Below are 21170 nucleotides of genomic sequence, written 5' to 3'. Positions count from 1 at the left end.
TGTGCTGTCGTACGGTTGTTTTTCTTTTTCCTGTCAATTATTTTCTGGAAGATAACAGCTCTAAAACTCTTCTAGAGGATAACCATAAATATCTTCCAGAAGCTTAGTCCTGTGACGTAACGAAAGGTCCTAAATGGCTAGAGGAGATGAATAGCCTATAAAAATTTCTACAATAACACTTAAGTCAAGTGATTAGATAATTAAATAGCGAAACAAATGTTGCGCTAGCCTACTAAAAATACAAGCCACCTATCCATAATTCTAGTTGTTATGATCTCTATATCACATAAAGCTTAAGTCACTACTCCCTAAGTTAGTGAGCTCTCAAAGACTAACTAAAGAACCTCACTAACCAAACTAATAAGACACAATCTAGCTCTCAAAACTAGTTACACTAAACACCCTATTCGCTTGATCGTATCAGCCATGCTTATCAGCCATGATATATTATTTTTCTCTCACAACAAAACAGCATCAGCCAACTTATAAGCCACACTAGAAAGTAAATACAAGAGAGTGAGTGAGATAATCATACCGCCGTGGCAAAAGACAATGAACCACTCACAATATATCAATGAAGTCCAATGAATTCCTCAGAGACAAGATGACACAATATTTTTCTTCTGAGGTTCACTTGCTTGACGGCAAGCTAGTTCCCGTTGTAGCAATTCACTCACTTGGAGGTTCACGCGCTAATAGGCATCACACGCCTAACCCGCAACCGGGTGTCGCACAACCAGCACAAAATAGGGATCCACAAGCTACGCGCAATCCACTAGAGTACCTTTTGGCTCTCCATCGGGGAAAAGGTCAAGAACCCCTGACAAATTCATTCCTCGATTGGGGGCAGACACAATCACCAAATCCCCTCACCAATCACCAACCGTCTAGGTGACAGCAATCACCAAGAGTAACAAGGAATCCACAATAGCAATCACCACCTAGTGCCACCAAATATGCAACCTCAAATGCACACACTAGGGTTTCCCCAAAATCCTCTCTTAAATGAGCACCAAGCTTTGAAGAAGGAGATGAGAGGGAGGAGGTGCTCTTGAAGCTCTCAAGATCAACACTAGAGCTCGATCTCTCACTTGATTGGAGCACAAATCCTTGGGAGTGAGAGAGAGGAGAGGAGAGAGCCTTTTCTTCTTAGGATTCTTGCAAGAATGGGGAATGGTTGGAGGAAGAAGAAAAGGGAGGGGGAGGCCCAGCCTTATCCCCTCATCAGCCAGCCTCCTGACCGTTGCATGCAAGAGCCCCTCTCCTGACCTAGAACTTCCAGGCGATGGCCTAGAAATTCCAGGGTTGACACTCCTCTCGACCGTTGGTGCGGAGGACTCCCGCACTAGAAATTCCAGCCGACGTGGCCTAGAAATTCTAGGGCGGACGCTCATCCCGACCGTTGGCCTCCCGCACTAAAAATTCCAGCTTGGACCAACTAAAATTCCAGTTAAATACGCTAACCAAACAGAGAGCCCCTACCAAGAATAACAATCGAGTTGAGCTAGAAATTCTTGTCCAGACTTCACAACAAGCCCAAAACAAGTGCTATCTCTTCCCAAGGTCACCAAACTAATTTTAAAACTTGAGATAGTTTTTCACAAAGAATTTCCACGGCTTTTCTCATGCATATCACCACGTCACTAAGCGCAATGCATATGCGAATGAGACTCACACTTAGTGGCACTAGATAACCATTACAATTAAAGATTTTCCTTCTTTATAGTACGGTTATCTATCCTAAATCCGATCACGCACCCTATTGCGTCTTGACCGGTAAAACAAAATGGCCTTAGATTTTATACCTTTGCCTTGAGACCATTTTATTTTTTCTCTTTCTTCTTTTCCAAGTTGGAGCACTTGATCATCTCATTTGGCCATCACCATCACCATGACAATCATCTAGCTTCATCACTTGGTGTGTACCAATCCTATCTCAAATTCACTTAGAGCAATGATTAGTACACATGAGGTTTCATCAATTATCAAAACCAAACTAGGGTTTTTCACGTACATGTGCTGTTTTTTGGTTTGGTGTATCATGTTATGTGGCAACTGCTCATTTGTTGAAAACGTGGAAGACAACAAACAGCAAAATCTTCCACGAGATGTGTAGTCAGTCCCAGGGGCAGGCTATATGAAAAGGTTAGGGGCAAGGAAGTGTAGCACCTGGTTTTCAGAACAAAAACTAGGTACATCCCATATGTGTGCCCAGGAATTCAATTCACACATATAGTTATAAATGAAGGGGTAATATCAAAGACAATGCCTTTATTACATAGCGCATAAATATTTGTTACAAAAGACATAGTCTTACTTTACAGTATATACTACTCTATTCTTCTGACGAAGCCTCCAACACCACAAGAACCGTAAACTGGTTGATCACAAGCCTAACACATGTTGAAAAACTCCACTGAAGAACCTCCATCTGGTACCCATCTGGGATTTTGCCAAGGTATTAAAATAAAACAAGCGCAAGCTACTACCGCTTAGCAAGCATAACATGAGGGGATGCTGGCTCAAAAGGCTTGACACGGCTGAACTACGGTAAGCACTTTTAGTTGGTCATATTTTATTATTAATCATAAGTTGCTAAGTTATGCTTAGGCTCCCGAATATGAATAATTAGAGATATCCACAATTTTAATCATAACCCAAACTATCCAAGTAATCAACTATTTAGTAAGGATCCAGGCCGCTCGTATCTGTGAGCACGGCTGATATACCGGTTTTACACTCTACAGAGGTTGTACACTTTCACCATAAGTCGTGTTACCCATATGCCTGGGTTAATTACTCCCAAAACACTTCCAAGGTGAGCAGGCAGGGTACACTATGAAGCTTTTCCCCAGCGTTCTAATAAGGAGCCGTCGCTAATGATTCCATCTCCCAAGTGTTATGTAGTCATCTCCAGAAATGACAATAATACTCGTGGCATAGTACACACCCTGGGGATGAGACCCATACCCAACCTGGTATGCCCCTCTTGCCCTTCTGGTAAACTGCTACAAACTAGAAAGAGCAAGGTACTAGACTAAGACCAGAGCCATGTGGTCCTCATGGTTATACTGTAAGTCCTAGGTTGCTACTTAAAGATGAGTCCTTATGGAGAGAAACTAGAGCACCATAAGAAAATGCCCAATGCTCTAGCCCCCTTGGTTCTATGTTGCTAAAAAACATCTTTTAATACCATGTTGCATATATGTTTAATTGTATTCTTTAATCATTATTAGTTGGAGCAAACTGAGCATACTACCCACATGCAAAACCCATAGGTAAATCAAGGACAGGATAATCAATATCAAGGTAAATAGACTCCAAGCGGTTCATTAACATATAAATATGAATTGAGATTGCATTAAAGTGAATAGGTAACAAGGAGCCTCATATCATACTTGCCTTAATTCAAAGTATCGCTGCTGGTCTTGATTCTTCAAAGAGTTGCTCTAGATCACCAACACAAAACTCACTGTCTACTTAAAATCAAACAGCACCACACAGACATCCATACATACAGGCATAACAAACAAATATAAGCTAATTAGAACAATACGCCAAATAGTAGAAATAGAAGTTAAAAAGGTTTTAAAACTGTTCTACGCGATGCTACGAGAACACAGACGCGAGAAAAACTCAAATCGGAGTTAAAACGAAGAAGTTATGAATTAAACAAGATTTTCTTTTGTAAAATACTAGATTAAATCTAACCTTGAATTTTAAAAAGTTGAAAACATACCTAACAGTCGTATGAACATGTAGATTATAGAATTACGAACCTAACGCAAGTTGAACGGATCAAATCAGAGCTAAAACGTGAAAGTTATGTCCTATAGAAACCAGTGGCAAAACTGTAAATATATGAAAACGTATTCTGGATCTAAACCGAAGGAATCTACATTTTCAAAATAAGTAAACGTATTCTGAAAATACGCCATGGACTGTGGGTTCTATTTAGCAGAAGCTTAGGGACTCTTTAGCAAAAATACAGGGACGGCGGGTTCTATTACGCAAAACTATAGGGTCTCTTTAGCAAGATTACCACCGAACTGGTATCTTCTAATCTAGAACGTTGATCACGTGATGGACGACTGTGGTGGCTTTGCACAGTTAGCCGGCTGGAACAGAGGGCCACGCGGCGGTGCTCCATTGACGGTGGCGAGCACCTCACTGGAATCCCACCGGGAGGGAGCTTTCGAACTCCAAACTCGACAAGAAAAGCACAGGGAGGTAGAGAAGGAAACGGTGAAATCGTCCGAGGGGTCAGAGAGGGACGCAAGGGCACCAGGGCGGCTCAGGACTTGCTCGAGCGGCTCAGGAAATCCGGCAAGCATAGGTGCGTGGTAGAGCGCGGGGAAGACGGCTTCTGAGGGTTCCTTACCACCACGCACAGCTTGGTAGAGGCTCAGAGCAGCGGTGAAGCTACGGAGGCATCCCGACGGCGTCGAGCTCCACACAGTGAGTTCCAAATGTGGCGGCGGCTGGCGCTAGGCGAAGCTAGGGTTATGTGGGGCGATGTTGGTGGCACAATGCTCCTATTTAAGGGGGTCGGAATACTTGGGAGGCACGGCAACATAGAGTCATGGCGGCGATTGACGCGGACTCGGCAGTGACGGCGGTGGTGACAGAGTCCGGCTCGGCCTGGAGCTAGGAGATGACGCTGACATGTGGCCCCAGGATGGCAGCAAGTGAAAGAGCAGGACCGGCCTGCCAAACAAAGAGAGAGGAGAAGGGAGCGGCGGGCAACGCTTGGGCCGAGAGGGTGGGCCAGTGCGAAGTGAGGAGTGGGGAGCTAGGCCACGGCTTGGGCCGCCGGAAGCGGGAGAAGAGCAGGCCGGGCTGAGCAGCCACCCGGGCCAAAAGAGAGAGGGGGGAGGATTTCCATTTTCTTTTTCTTTTCCTTTCTTTTCTAACCATTTTCAAATGAGTTTTGAATTTCTGTTTTGAATTTTGAATCAAACCACTCAATACAAAAATAATATGCCACAACATGTATGCACACTCATGTTGCTACCTTATGATGAATTTTAATTTAATGAAAAATATTATTTTCCTATGTTTCATGAGCACCAAAAATTCATAATTAAAGCATTTTAATTCTATTTTCAAAACTACAAAATTTTAGGGTGTTATAGGAAGCAAGAGGGAAGGGAGTCTTTCCATTAGAAGCATGAGTTTAGAAAGTTGGAGTATGTTAAGCAAGTTCTTTTGTCAAAATGAATGAAATCCTAATTCCTTCCCAGCCAAGACACCAATGGCGCATTTCAAAGGATGAATTTGAAACTTATACTGCCTCATTGTCTCGAATGCTTTCCTTAGATGAAAGAGATGTTGTTCCTCGGATTGAGCCATAATAACAATATCATCAATGTACACCTCCAATTCTTGGCCCACCATACCGTTGAATATGCTATTCTGAGTCCTCCGGTATGTGGCTCCTGCATTCTTGAGACCGCATTACTCTCCACTCATAGGCACCAACAGGACCAGGGCATCTAAATGCAGTCTTGTTAATATCTTCTTCGACGATTGGCACCTGGTTATATCCTGAGTGGGCATCCAATCCAAGAGGCTTAGTACAGAGTTACAAGTAGCCGAATCTACCAGTAGGTCAGCTATCTCCATTGGATACTCGTCCTTTGGAGTGGCAAGATTCAAGTTTCCGAAGTCAACACATAACCGCTGACTTGCCATTCTTTTTAATCACTGGTTTAATATTTTTATATCCCCGGATGTTCAACTTCAAGGCTAGGGCGGAGATGCTCCATTAGTAAAAGACCAATCTTCCCATACCAATCATCTTCCTCGCCCACTCATTCCCTATCTCTTCGAATTTTCAATAATACTTCTACGCAGAGAAACCCTGTCTTTCCCGAGAGTCTTCCGCCATACCAATCATTACCCAGTATGGAGGGATAAAGCATCCAATTGTATTTTCCTTACTTCTGTGGGCATTAACTAGACCAGTTTTCATAGCATGATCTTTGTGCTCTCGGCATAGGTAGGATGTATCTCTGGATTATCCTTGGTATGCTTCCATTGTGGCACCTTAGCTAGGTATAGTAGAAGGTGATCCATGCTATTCATAAGCCTCATCCCATCGATAGGGTTCAATTCGTTGCAACCTTTAAGATCCTAAGCTACTCCACGGCTAAATCAACCAAGGTCTGGGATTCTAGCTCAAGATCGAGAAAGAGCTTCGTTCCCTTGGCCAAGGCATGAGTCACTAGCCACCTCTCTTTGTGTGTTTTCCCACTTGACTTCAGCTGGCCATGGATGCTGAGCCCCCTAAAAGAAGCAAGTAGAGTTGAGTTCTCGTACTAACCTAAGAGCAGATATGCTGAAATATTTCCATGTTCAAGCAGCTAATCGGTAAACGACTTCTCCGTAACAGTTTGAAGATTGGCTCGCAACCAAAAAAAAGAAGTGTGGTAAAAAAGAATAGAAGGAAGTGGAAAAGCATGCCTCAAGCTCTTTCAATAATTAATTACTGTAAGAGCAAGTTGGACATAAGAACTAAGAAACTCTACGAGAGGCAAGTGGACCATGTATTAACAGTGAAAATATAACTGCTACATAGATGGACTGAGAAGTAGGCTGTAATAATTCGTGTTGGTTTGATCTCCCAACCATAGTGGCCCAACGGCCACTTGGGCCTTGACCTCGCGCCCTGATCGGGGGCGCCCAATCCATCTATGGCTGGCGGGCCCCCGTCACACTACGCATTAAATAGAGGTGAGGGCCGGCGGCTCTCGGTACGAGGTTCGCCTAAGCCATACGCCCCACCTAGAAACCCTACTCCGATCTAATAGAGGGGCGCAGCCAGTGACGGGAAGCACCGCCGCCGCCACTGCACTACGCCACCACGGTCTTCACTGTGTCGCTCTCTCTTCTCTGACCGTCACTGCCTAGGGCAGAACTTCACCGATGAACCTAATGGCTGGATCCCCTACTCAATGGATGGTCAGTGCTTAACCCTAGCTCTTCCTCTCCCTCTCTATCCCTCTCCATTCACACCATTACTACGAGAAACCCAATGAAACCCCACTAGATCCACTCCTAGATGGTCCCAAAGTATCTAACAATGGTATCAGAGCCGATTTCCCTAGGCGTGGATCTTGTCAGGGGTGAGAAACCGATTAGAAAAGAAAAGATAGGTTAGATCCAGTTCGGATCGAAAGAAAAGAAATACAGAGGGTTCATCGAACCCTAAACCCTATTCGGGTGATAGAAAGAAAAAGAAGGAAGGGGATTCGAATTCGATTCGGATTACCCTCCTAAAGAACCCTAACCCTAAAGAAATTGGACGGTCCGGGGAAGGTTTCCCCACCGCCGTCACTACCGCCTCACTCAGGATGGAGCACCCGCCGCTGGTTTGCTGACGCGCGGGAAGAGATGGATTAGATCTTTTCGGATCTGAGCATACAGACTAGGGTGTTTTTACTAACCCTAACCCTAAATGGGTGATGGAAACAGAGGGCTCGGATTCAAGAAAACGACGAGATCCGAACCCTAACCCACTATAGACTCGGGGAAGAAGAAGAACAAAGTGAATCCCTAACCCAAAACCCTAACCCTAGATCCAATCCCCATCCCCAAATCCAAACAAGCAGAAACGCAGAAGGGGAAAGGGATGGCTTACCTCACCGTCGTGCACGCCAGCGCTCGTGCGGGGGGGGGGGGGGGAGAAAGGGCCGCCCGGGGGCACTGCTCGCTAGGATCTGGCCATAGGGGCGCCGCAGCTAGGCCGCTCGACGGTGGCGCGCTCACCGGCTGGGGAACGCGCACGTCGGCGAGGGGGCCGGCGACAGCATCGGGGCTCGCTGCTCCATTGTTTCGCCCACTCGCTCGCTCGGTGACTACTGCGGCGGCACTAAGGAAAGAAGAGAGAGCGCAGACCAACGAAGAGAGAGAGAGAGAGAGCAGAAGAGAAAATGACTTAGGGTTTCGAATGGAAGCCGGCGTCGGCGTTTTTCATTCGCCTGAAGACGCCGCGCAGCCGTTCGAATGGATCCAACGGCGCTAGTTGATTGGGCCAGCATCGCGGCCTAGGTGGGCGAGGGCGCGTGGCCGAATTCCTAGCCCAGGCCCAGGTTGCGGCCTGGGGCGCGGGGGAGAGCGCGGGAAGCGCGCACGCGGGCTTGGCCCGTGGGCCGTTTTGCCGTTCCGGGCCAGAATGCACAGTGATAATTGAGAATTGTTTTATTTTTTTCAGAAACAAATTTTGATGATTTCATTCAAAGAATGATTTAAAATCTCTGATAATTTTTGCATCAACGTGTTAGAATTTTGAAAGAGTAGAAAAGTACAGAAAAATGCTTCTGAAAGTAGGAAAAGAAATTTTGTCAAGTTTCCGCTGCAAAGTTAAAGGTTTATTGTCTTCTAATTGAAGAGTAGTTATAGTTATTCAGTAAATGATGAAAAGTTTATCCTCCAGTTAAAATTGGAACCAACTGGAAAAAAAATTAATTGGAGGAATATTCGGTTGATAGTTAAGATAAATTATAATATTGTTATTTTCTGACCAACGTTGATGATAACAATATTATAAGTTTATTTATGAGTTTAAGTTTAAAGTTAAATTATGGTATTGTTATTTTCTGACCAACGTTGATGATAACAATATTATAATTCTATGAGTTTTATGTTTAAAGTTTAAATCTCTGATGAATTTTGCATCAAAGTGACCAATTTTTCAGAGAAAAGATAAAGATCAAGGAATGCTCTTAAACTAGAGAAATGTATTTTCATGTTTCCGCTGCAATGAAGTTGATTGTCTTCTAATTAAATTAGAACCAACGGGAGAATTTAATTTTGAGGAGCAGTTCTATATTTTCAAGATTATTGAATTTCTATACGTTAATTCTATTTCTGCCCAACGGTGATGTGGATTTAATGTAGAAGAATGACGTTTTATTCTATTTCTGTCCAACGGTGATATACAATAGAACATAAAGATTTCAAAGTTTAATAAGCATTATTGTTGAATATTTTTTTTCAGACAAAAGACTTCCATGCTTTCATTCTTGAAGGCAATAAGAGAAATGAGCTGGGTACTTGTGACTCAGATGATGAAATGCCCAAGGGCAAGTTATGTATGAAAGAATGCCATTGCTTAAGGGACTATGTTCTCTTTAAAGAATGGCTTCAAAAGAAAAGAATTCTAGGATATTGATCCAAGAAAAGAGATAGATCAATGAAAGTCTTCATTGAGAAATGTCTTTTATGTACTCTCTGTGAAGAAGAACTTATTTTCAGTTTCACTTATGAGAGTTGTAAAAGTCATATACATGTTTAATTTGACTAACATTGGATTACACATGTGTGTTAAAGAATATTCGGATTTATTTCTGAATTTGATGATTGAACACGAGCCAATCCTGGTAATTATGTCTATTCAAGAGAATTATCTCGCATGGCGGGAAAAAGTTTGTGATAGTACCCGCATGGCGGGAAAAGTTTGAGAAAATACCCGCATGGCGGGGTAAATTTGCATAGTACATATGTTAACCAATCCTGCATGGCGGGAGAGTTTGGCATAGTACTTATCCCGCATGGCAGGAGAAGGATGTGATGACTCATGTGCTCTAAGTGTATCCCGCACATGGGCAGAATTTTGAGGTAGCTTTTATGCTATCCTAGTATTGACCGTACACTCTGATTGTGTCATGGTCATTAAGTACTCAATGAGTTTAAGAACAAAAGAAAGTTGCATGTGAACCAAAAGATAAGAATGATATGCAAGCATGACTTGCAGAAGTATTGATAATAATAGACTATGTTGAGTTTTGAAGTGTAATGAGAAAAATGTACTCCCATACGAATTTTGTTTGCATGATGTAATCATGTGGATGAAGTAAGTAATCAAAGTTTTCTCATTCACAAGAGTTCTGAATGTTTCGAAATTGTGGTAGAAAAGTTCATACCACATTTCGAGGGGGAGAAATGTAAGATTAATTAAGAAAGACAATTAAGAAAGATACTTCCCCATACTTCAGATAATGCAATGCATACTATGCATTGAAGGTAAAAGTGATCTATAAAAGATGATTGTGATCGTTGAGGGAGTAAGACGGTCATAATAACGATACCCCTAAAGTAAAGAAATAGCTAAATTCCTGGACCTTTTTTATAGTTCTGATAGGAAGATAGCATAGTCGGCTAGTATTTATACTTGACGAGTTCAGAGTTATCAAGGCGGTGCTAAACGCGCCATATGGGTTTTTAGCAGATTAAACCCAAAATAAGAAATTTGAAGATACACCATCTTTACAGAAGATGGAGTAATCTGGGGGAGCATGGTATGTAGATACCTAAGGGTTGAATAGAAGTGGGATTACATATCCACTACAGTGTTTTTTAGAGCAACAAATTGCTTAATACATGTTGATGTTGTATGGATATACAACATCTGATGTTAGCTCTTAAAGAAGATGAATAAGTAAATAATGATCTTATAATACAGGAGGCTATAGAACAATTGCCTTTTGGCAATGAAGAGTAACAATAGCCCCATATGAAAGAAGTGCCACGAGGCCCCAGAAGGTCTCAAAGAATAAGAAAATCAGATATTTCTGGTGACTAAGAAGTCAATGTTAAGAAAGAAATTCAAATAGAGGATAATTCCACCTCATTTGAAAAAAGCCATGAGAGGCGTTCACTCGTCTAAATGGCAAGAAGCAAAGGAAGATGAAATGAAATCGATAAATACCAACGATGTTTGTGACTTAGAAGTAATTCCCAATGGAGCCAACACAGTAGGCTGTAATGGGTCTACATGACAAATGTGACTCCAAAGGAAATATAAAAAGCTATAAAGCGCCACTTGTGGCGAAATGATTTACACAAAGAGAAGGAATAGATTATAATAAGCTTGCAAGGATTCTTTTAGAATCATAATGGTATTAGTGGCACATTACGATTTACAGTTACATCAGAAGGATGTAAAGACACATTCCTCAACGAGGATTTGTATGGAAAAGTTTACATGGCATAACTCAAAAGATTTTGTCGTGGAAGGAAAAGAACGTAAAGGGATGTTGCCTAAAGAAATCCATTTATGGATTAAAGCAAGCTTCAAGACAGTGGTTCTTGAAGTTTGATAGTACAATAAGAAAGTTTGGGTTTTAAAGAGAATATAGAGGACAATTGTATTTATGCAAAGTTTAAACATGGGAAATTTATTTTCCTAATCCTGCATGTGGGTAGCACCTTACTCGCTATAGTGGTGTTAATCTACTGTTGGAGAAGAAGCAGTTCTTGTCCTCAAGTTTCAATGAGAATGGTCTTGGTAAAGCATCATTCGTTCCAGGAATTAGAACTTACCGAGATAAAAAAAAGGGGTATTAAAACTATCTCAAGTGTAAACTTAGAGAAGATTCTAAAAAAATAAAGTATATATGTGAATAAACCTGCGCCTGTTCCTATAGTCAAGGGTAATAGTTTTCGGAACTTTCAGTGTTCCAAGAATAAATGTGAGATCGATCAAATGGACGTCCTATATGCTTCAGATGTTGGAAGCTTACTAAATGCTTATAAGCAAGAACTTACCCTTACACAGTTTATGTATCCGGGTGTTTTTGGCAGAAGTCCAGTCCAGATGTAGATCACTAGAATGGAGTTGAGAATGTTTTGCAATTGTGCAAAGATTTATAGGCCTCATGGTGAGTAAGAAAGAATAAGTACTCTCAAATAGTTGTGGGTACAAATGTTAAATTTTGGCGTGATGTTTAGTGAAACCCACATAGTAGCTAACACTCGCAGTTGGAGTTTTATTGTGGAAAAGCTCCAAAGAAACAGTTATGGTGTCATCATAGATGTATACCCACAGTAAAGCTTGTTATGAGGCTTAAGGATAGGCGAAATGGTTAAAAGAACTTACACCCGAAATTGATAATGGTATACAACAACAATAACCATTTAAGTAGTTCGCTCCTATAACAACAGGTCTAGTGTGCTGCCAAACACATTGACGTTAAAGTTATACGTTGTGAAGGAGAAAGTCCGGAATCATACTAAAAGTATTGAACATAAAAGTAACAAGCAAGTGCTTGTGGATCCGCATATAAAAGGCTGACCACCCAGTGTGTTTAGAGAACATACGATCGACATGGGTTTATGGTATAGCCTATGATTTTCGGACAATAAAGGGCCCAAAGTTAAAGAATCTGTTTCAGAACAGAGACGTGTATTGTAGCTGTTAAATCTATCGGCGATTGACCGTGACGATGAAGCATGCTCTATGCACTAATATATGATGGAACAAATAAAAGTGAAAGGGATTAAAGTCAAAGTTTAAAGTTAAAGTATGAGTTGAGATCAAGGGGGAGAATGTTGGTTTGATCTCCCAACCATAGTGGCCCAACGACCACTTGGGCCTTGACTTCGCGCCCTGATCGGGGGCGCCCAGTCCATCTATGGCTGGCGGGCTCCCGTCACACTGCGCATTAAATAGAGGTGAGGGCCGGTGGCTCTCGGTACGAGGTTCGCCTGAGCCGTACGCCCCACCTAGAAACCCTACTCCGATCTAACAGAAGGGCGCAGCCAGTGACGGGAAGCACCGCCGCCGCCACTGCACTGCGCTACCACGGTCTTCACTGCGTCGCTCTCTCTTCTCCGACCGTCGCTGCCTAGGGCAGAACTTCACCGATAAACCTGATGGCCGGATCCCCTACTCAATGGATGGTCAGTGCTTAACCCTAGCTCTTCCTCTCCCTCTCTATCCCTCTCCATTCATACTATTACTACGAGAAACCCAATGAAACCCCACTGAATCCACTCCTAGATGGTCCCAAAGTATCTAACAATTCGTACAGCCAGCAGCCGGCTGTATTATTAGCCTCGCTCCGACTCAAAGGCGGGTAGTCACACACAGCAGACAGCCGCATCACATTCACCACATTTTTTTTTCAAGAAAACAAAACATAATCATCGTTATCATCGTGACCATTCAATCATCAATAGATGAAATGGTACAAGCCAGGTACTACTAGTAGTACAGGAGAAGAATCGAAGGCAATAAACAGCAGTCGGATAGCCATGGAAATCAAAGAGCGCTGCATCGTCGTTGCCGTTTCTTGTCCCAATGCAGGTGAAGTGAAAGTTACTGATACTACCAGCTCCAGCGCTCGTTCTCGTTGCCGTCGGCGTCGGTGGCCGGCGGCAGCTGGGAGTACAAGCCGTAGTCCAGGTCCTCCTGCTGCCTCTTCTTGCTGCTGCGGGAGTTGCCGTAGTAGTGCACGAGCGCGGCTCCGCCGAGTACGGGGAGCGTGAGCGCCTGCGCGTGCATCCTGGCGTGGATGAGGCGCAGGCTCGTCGCCCGACGCCGGCTGTACGCCACCGACGCGCCCACCGCCGTCGCCCACACGGCTCCTGTACGCACAGCACAACAGCGTATCTGTGAATGATGAATCTAAGGTAGCTTTGATTTGACCGCACGATCTGATCTGAAATTCTGAACTGAACTGAGAGGGGAAGGGGATCGAAAAAACAGAGGAAAAATCCAAAAGGGGAGGGGATTGGAATGCGATCGACGGGGTTCGGAACTTCAGTGTCCGTAATTAAGTGGAGGAGGACGAGTAATGACTCACCGATGGTTGAGAACTTGTGTTCCTCCACCCAGGACTGCACCGACGAGCTCATCCTCTCCATCTCTCTTCTTCCCTCGATCTTCGATTCGATGGACGATCTTTCCTCGAAACGGTCTGCTAGCTATCTGTGTGTTTGGATTTGGTGGAAGCGTGCTTGATTGCAATGATGGGATGGATAGATGGATTGCTGGAAGCACAGCCAGGTGACCTACTTATAGCTGAGGAGAGTGGAGTGTGTGTGTTCAAACCCCCCCCCCGCTCCTGCCTGCTAATAAAACATTCTCGTTTCCGGGTGCAAGACGCAGACAAGTGGGCCGTGAGCGCTATGCTGGACCCAGTGTCAGTGACACAGACGTAGCAACAATGTCACCTGCTCCCGCTTACCCGACAAATATATATTAATATTACCTTATAACCCCGCGCGACAGAACACACCATGTCCAACAGACTTAGGTGCAGTGGCATATATGTACCGGGCTACCGGCCAACTATGATTCAAATATAACATAGCATGTATGAACAGATTAAAATGATGGCATATTTATACAGGGAGAATAGGACTATGAAAGTAACAAGTTCTCGTGCTTCGATGGCAGCTGCTGATGTTGAGGAGATGCTGATCTTGCATATGCCAACTATGAAGATAGATGGTTCCGTGGAGAAGAGCGGTGAGGCCAGACCTTCGAGGGAGTGCGGTGCCAGCCAATAAGTTGTGACTCACGTATTGATCTGCAAAATGTACTGGGATTATGGTTCTCTGCAGGTGGGCATTGCAGACATTGATTAGAAAAAAAATGAAGAATTTTGCTATACAAACATAGCTAAATAGGTAGATGAGAAATAATAATTAGGGAAAAATCAGCATCCTATCCTAGAACTACAAGGGAATCTTCGGTGTCTTTCTGATTGGTAGACTAATATCTGGAAGGATTATATCGATAGGATGGCTCACTTTCTGCACACTATCAATTTCATGCTGAAGTCTCCAATTTAAGAAATCTACAACGCATAGAAACAAATATATTAGTGATTAAATTCAGCGATCACTTCACCCAGAGCTGAGAAACTTGTATGAAATGTTGCCATTTTATGAGCCTTTGATACGTTGCAGTCTGTAGCAAGGGAACGCACCAGTGTTTCTTTGGGATAGTCTTGGTGCACAATGATGTTTTTTTCTTTTTTTTGGACTGAGAACATGAAATGAGTATAGGTACGCGTGTCAGAAATAGTGAAGTGAGTATAGGCATGGTGAATAAATAAATACACATGCACTAAAATGTCGAGATGGTCATGTGCCAATACGAGGAATGTTTGGATTGACAACATATGTGGTTATGTGAAAAGGCAATTGGAAAACAATCAGTTTAAAAAAATTAAGGACATACTTTTGGCAATAGAACCGTATGACAGGCAGAGTCAGGTTGGGATATGTACTCACGTCATTGAGCCTGAAGGCTTGTTGCAGCCGTAATCGATTTTGCCCCACTTTCTTGTGAATGGTATGTTCAGTGTTCTGTTTACGGTGGCATCTTGGACATTGTATTGTAGGGTATTTCTTTGGTACCTGAAAATGGGTCCAGTTCTGTCAGGTTTGGAGACATACACAGAGAACTCAATAAGAGATCAGGTATAGGTAGATTTTCAAGATGTTGGCATGGCAAGGACATTGTTAGCTGCTGGTGTGTATTGTACAGCATGGAACACAGGAACAGAGGGGCTCTGTACAGCATGCATCAAACCCGAAACAGAAAGAGTTACCTTAGGGATTACATATTCATAGGTATAGTGAGAACATCTGGCCAATCTGAGGGGAGAAATTGTTACCTTCTAAGCAGGATGCCGTTCAGTACCACGGATCATAGCAAAAGGTTTAGTGCAGAGATGGCTCAGAACCTATGCAATTCTTACATGAGGGTAGCAGATACTATAAATTAGACCTGAAACGGTAAGATTTGCATTAGAGAATAAAAAATTAGAGGCGGTTGATGTTTAAGAAAACTGAGGGCAGTAATAGACCTTTGCAGTCTGAGTACATCAACTGCATATCTCCTCAAAAATTTCGGTCTACACAACGTTATGTGTGTTGTGTTCATATCCAGGAGGATTATTTTCAACGAGGACCTGTAGGCCTCTTGGAGACGTAACACGTGAGAATGCAACGGATCTAGCCTGCTAATGTAAGGAAATGTAGCATTGTTTGAGTTAAACTGTTTGTGGAAGCCATTATATGAAAGGGCCATCGTCCCCCGAAGCCATAAGAGAAGGAATTTCCACATGCCGCGTAACTAAATTGGGAAATAAAATATTTTGGAAGAAGAGTCTCACATTTGTGTCGATTGAAGCACTGAGAAGTAATCCGACGGCGGCCAGGCCTTGAAGAGGATGGCATCTGAACAGTACATCATTCTTCAGTGGCAGCTGGTTGTCGGTGATCTGGAAGGATGGGCATTGCAAAGAACATACACATGAATATATTTTGTTGGCAATATACGAAGTATGGAAGCAAGGAGCTGGATGTAGGCACACATGTTTGCGACTAACCATCATTGCGGAGAATGCCATCTCCTACGATTGCGACCCGTGGCTCCGGTGTTGGGGACGCTGGCAAAAAGGATAAGCATGCATCAGTGTAGCTGAATAACTGTAGAATACAATGTAGGTAAACAGATGCATAGCTGGCAAAAGGAATACGAATACCATGAGAAGAGGTGGCATTACTGGAGGTCGGCACACTGTCAGGTAGCATCACACAATGACGCCTAAGTGCCTCACGCTGTGGTATTTGGGACCGTGATGCTGTTTGTCCATGGGTCGATAAATAGTCTAGTGCTTGCTGCCTCATCCTTTGGTACCAAAAGTGCCTAAAGTATGTTTTAAACACTGAATAACGGAGAATTGAAATGGAAATGCGAAAGGTAAGCATCTTTGAAGCACACTGGTGTACATGAACAAATCAATCGCAGCTCACAGCCTCGTATGAACAGCACCAAAAAGAAACTAATAAAATGGAGGGCATGGAAAAAAAGGGAAAGCAAATTAACAAACCCGGTCTGGTGCTAATATCAGGTATGCAAACATTCATATCATGACGAAAAGGAGTACTGACTTTGTCTCCCTCTGTGTGTTCCAAACAGGCATGATATTGCTGGCAAGGATCCTAAAGTCTTCTTAACATTGAATGAGCTATATAAGGATTTTAGGTGTGTTCATTTTCCTACCTCAATCCATGGCATCAGATTGCTGAGAAGCAATTAAAATAAATATTTTTTAAGAGGTTCCTAGGGTCTTACTGCTTGGATTTTTTAAGGTAGTCATTCAAAATGTTTGGCCTGTTTGGGGCATTGCAAATAATGTTGCCTCGCTGGTAATGAAAATAGGACACTTACTAATAGATGATGAACCTTTAGGAGATTTCTATGCTCTTACAAATGCACATGCACTAAATTGACATCTGCACATGACATGAGAAAATGAGGATAGACAGGGAAAAGGGGGACGCTGCTGGTCCACTCACCGTGCGAAAGGGCCGAAGGCGCTGCCGCTGCCGCTGCAGGGAAAAGGAGGGAACGCCGCTGCTGCGGGGCCGCGCCGCGCGTCGGCGACGATGCTAAGGTGCCGCTGCAGTAGCGCGCGAGGGCGAAGGAGGGTTTCGCAGAGGGGGCATACACTACTGGAAACAGAGACTTTGCCGAGTGCAAAATTCTTTGCCGAGTGTCAAAAATCGGGCACTCGGCAAAGAATTGCACTCGGCAAAGAGTTCTTTGCCGAGTACCGGGCACTCGGCAAACAAGGGCACTCGGCAAATGACTTCTTTGCCGAGTGCCAGACTCTCGGCAAAATCTCTACACTCGGCATAGGTTGCCCGCGAAACGGTGTTCGGTCACGGCCTTCTTTGCCGAGTGCCTGCTCACTCGGCAAAGATTTGATTTTTTTTAATTTATTTGCCGAGTGCCCCAGATCTGGCACTCGTCAAAGATTTATTTTTTAAAAAAAAATCCTTTGCCAAGTGTCTCAGATCTGGCACTCGGCAAAGAATTTTTTTTAAAAAAAATACTTTGCCGAGTGCCCCTGGCACGGCACTCGACAAAGATTTAATTTTTTTTATAATTTCTTTGCCAAGTGCTCCTGTGGATGCACTCGGCAAAGAGGAAATTTTTTTAAAAAAAATTTAAAACCCTAAGAGGAATTTTTTTAAAAAAAAAAATTTAAACCCTCTTTGCCGAGTGCCTTATCCTGGCACTCGGTAAAGACACCCCTTTGCCGAGTGCCATGCCCCGGCACTCGGCAAAGTTTTTTTTTGTTTTTGACCTCCAATTTTTTTTGCAGCCCTTTTAAAGCACCAGGAACTCTTAGTTATAATTTGGGGATTTTTTTTTTGGCTTTTTGATATATTTAGTTACTTTATTTCGTTTACTTGAATTTTTCCAAAAAATAGAAATTTAAACTGCACGTAGTACGAATAATGGAATTTAATGATTCAAAATTGATAGTTATGTTAGTGAGTGTTGTGAGAGGCCGTATCTAGGAATGGACCCAAAATTTTGGATATCTTGTTCACGAAACATGTCCGCGAAATTGCGTGTGAAGTGTTTTTAAATTCTATAAAAAGCAAACGAAGTCCGAAAATCATGAAACTTGTTGAGATGTCGTGATATCATATGTGGAGGCTATGATAAAAATTTCAGAAGATTTCGTGAACGTTGTCACGTACCATGCTTACAAACCAGGACATCTCTACATGTGATATCAGATCTCACATGTAGAGATGTCCTGGTTTGTAAGCATCGTACATGACAACGTGCACGAAATCTTCTGAAATTTTTATCATAGCCTCCACATATGATATCACGACATCTCAACAAGTTTCATGATTTTCGGACTTCGTTTGCTTTTTATAGAATTTAAAAACACTTCACACGCAATTTCACGGACATGTTTCGTGAACAAGATGTCCGAAATTTCGGGTCCATTCCTGGATACGGCCTCTCACAACACTCACTAACATGACTATCAATTTTTGAATCATTAAATTCCATTATTCGTACTATGTGCAGTTCAAATTTCTATTTTTCAGAAAAATTCAAGTAAACAAAATAAAATAACTAAATATATCAAAAAGCCACAAAAAATCTCCAAATTGTAACTAGGAGTTCCTGGTGCTTGAAAAGGGCTGCACAAAAAAATTGAAGGCCAAAAACAAAAAAAACTTTGCCTAGTGCCGGGGCATGGCACTCGGCAAAGGGGTGTCTTTGCCGAGTGCCAGGATAAGGCACTCGGCAAAGAGGGTTTTAAATTTTTTTAAAAAAATTTCCTCTTTGCCGAGTGCATCCACAGGAGCACTCGGCAAAGAAATTATAAAAAAAAATTAAATCTTTGCCGAGTGTCGTGCCAGGGGCACTCGGCAAAGTATTTTTTTTAAAAAAATTATTTGCCAAGTGCCAGATCTAAGACACTCGGCAAATGATTTTTTTAAAAAAATTAAATCTTTGCCGAGTGCCAGATCTGGGGCACACGGCAAAGAAATTTAAAAAAAAAATCAAATCTTTGCCGAGTGCCTCCCTGATCCGGCACTCGGCAAAGGGCGGTTGGGGGGACTTAGGCATTTTGGGCCGGCCGGGCAGTCAGAGCCAGCCAGCCCCGCGCCCACGCCTGCCCGCCCCAGCCTCCACGCCGCGCCCACATCGGCTCGGTCGCCCGTGCGCCACCGGCCGCGCGCCCACGCAGCCCGGCCGCCCGCGCGCCTGCGCGCCCGCGGACCCGGCCACGCCGTGCCCCCGGCCGCGCCCTACCCCCGCCGGCCTTTCCCCCGGCCGCGCCGCCCACTGCCCGCGCGCCCTGCCGCCGGCCGCGCCGTGCCCAGGCCGGCCCTTCCCCCGGTCGCGCCGCCCTGACCCTGGCCGGCCCTGCCCCCGGCCGGCCCTGTCCCGACTGCACCCTGCCCCCGGTTGCGCCCCGTGGATCGCCCGGCCCGACGTCGTCCGTGCCTGACCCCGTCCCTGACTCCGGCGACCCCGACTCCGACACCGACGTCGCCCGATCCCGACGCTGCCCGCCCCTACCCCGGCGCCCGTCAGGTATGCCTTCTCTCTTATTGTTGTTGAGGTAGTGGTAGTTGTAGTAGTATTAGTTGTACTAGTGGTAGTAGTAGTACAACTAGTGGTAGTATTAGTAGTAGAATTAGTGGTAGTAGTAGTAGTAGAAGTAGTGGTAGTAGTAGTAGTACAACTAATGGTAGTAGTTGTAGCAATAGTGGTAGTAGTAGTAGTAGAACCAATGGTAGTAGTAGTAGCAATAGTGGAAGTAGCAGTACAAGTAGTGGTACTACTTGGATATATTCTTCTGTATGGATTGATATCCAAACTACATGGCTTCTCTTGAGACATATGTGCTTGTTGGCCATCGTGCCGTTGTTTTTTGTAGGTTTTAGAAACCTCACCGTGCAGGGGAGGTTCTGCCGAAATTTTTTGTAAATGACAGTATTTTGTTCCATTTTTGTAGAGAAGAGCCCGTCGGAGTTGAGTCGGAGTTCTCACCACCGTGCCGATCTGCCTACACCGCGTCGTCTCGCCACTGCACCGACCCGCCACGGCCCCACTAGCCTGACTCCGCCGCCACCCTAGGTATAACCCCTCTTTTCGTATCATGGTCGTAGATCGCGTAACCCAGTTAGGCATCTCCCATTTGAAAGAGATACAGTTGGAGGTATGCAGATCTTTGCATATCTATGACCGTATCTATTTCGGATTGTCCACGCTTTTTGGACAGCCCGCGGATGCGTAGATGGGTTAGTTCCCATGTTCTGCTCTGGTCCGAGACAGAGTTTTGGCATCATCTCCCTGTTGTTCTCCGGATACGCACTCTTCTTTGGTAGGATGTGTATCTGGAGAACAACGGGGAGGTGCTGCCGAAATTCTATCTCGGATAGGAGTAGAGCATGGAAACTAATTTCATCTACGCATCCGCGGGTGGGATTAGGACCTATCCTCACCTATTAGACAGTAGGAACACCATGTAGATGCAATTGATGGTTACATTACTCGCTGATACATATGTTAGAGGATGGATGACTGTTAGTGGATGTACACGGGCTGGAGAAGTTAGAGTGATTACACCACGGAATGGATGAACAAGACCGATGCTTTCTTGAACAGTGCATTTGGCAACGCCGCTAAAGGATATTGCCTAGTTTTGTGTCCCTGCAGCAAATGTGGAAACATGAGAAGGGTAAACAAGGTGGAAATGGGTAAACATCTTGTGAAGAATGGATTTACGACGGACTACACCCGGTGGGTCCACCATGGTGAAGCCCATCGTATGAGAGAGGAGGTGGTGAGACCACGGGTGGAGGCTTTTGATGCTAATGCCGGGGTAGCAGACATGTTAGATGACTTTCACCAAGGACAGTTCGATGAGGGACGTGAGAAGGAGAAGATGGAGGTAGCCGCACAGGTGTTCTATGACATGATGGACTCGGCATAGAAACCCCTTCACGATCGATCAACGGTGTCTCAACTGGATGCCATTAGACACTTAATGGGGTTGAAGTCCAAGTTAAACTTGAGTCGACCTGGCTTCGATAAG

General features: G+C 44.0%; 1 protein-coding gene across 1 annotated transcript; it reads right to left on the bottom strand.

Annotated features, from left to right (window-relative positions):
• Window positions 1–12901: 12901 nt before the first annotated feature.
• LOC136481282 (uncharacterized) lies at window positions 12902–13754 on the bottom strand. Its single transcript, XM_066478642.1, has 2 exons — window positions 13590–13754; window positions 12902–13371 (listed from the first exon to the last, which is right to left on the bottom strand). The coding sequence occupies exons 1-2, from the start codon at window positions 13648–13650 to the stop codon at window positions 13112–13114; spliced, it is 321 nt and encodes a 106-aa protein (XP_066334739.1). The 5' UTR covers window positions 13651–13754; the 3' UTR covers window positions 12902–13111.
• Between the last annotated feature and the right edge of the window lie 7416 nt (window positions 13755–21170).

This window comes from Miscanthus floridulus, chromosome 9 (genome assembly GCF_019320115.1).
Source record: "Miscanthus floridulus cultivar M001 chromosome 9, ASM1932011v1, whole genome shotgun sequence".
NCBI lineage: Eukaryota > Viridiplantae > Streptophyta > Magnoliopsida > Poales > Poaceae > Miscanthus > Miscanthus floridulus.
The sequence above is the reverse complement of the archived record's forward strand: the minus strand, read 5'-3'. Positions and strand labels throughout refer to the sequence as shown.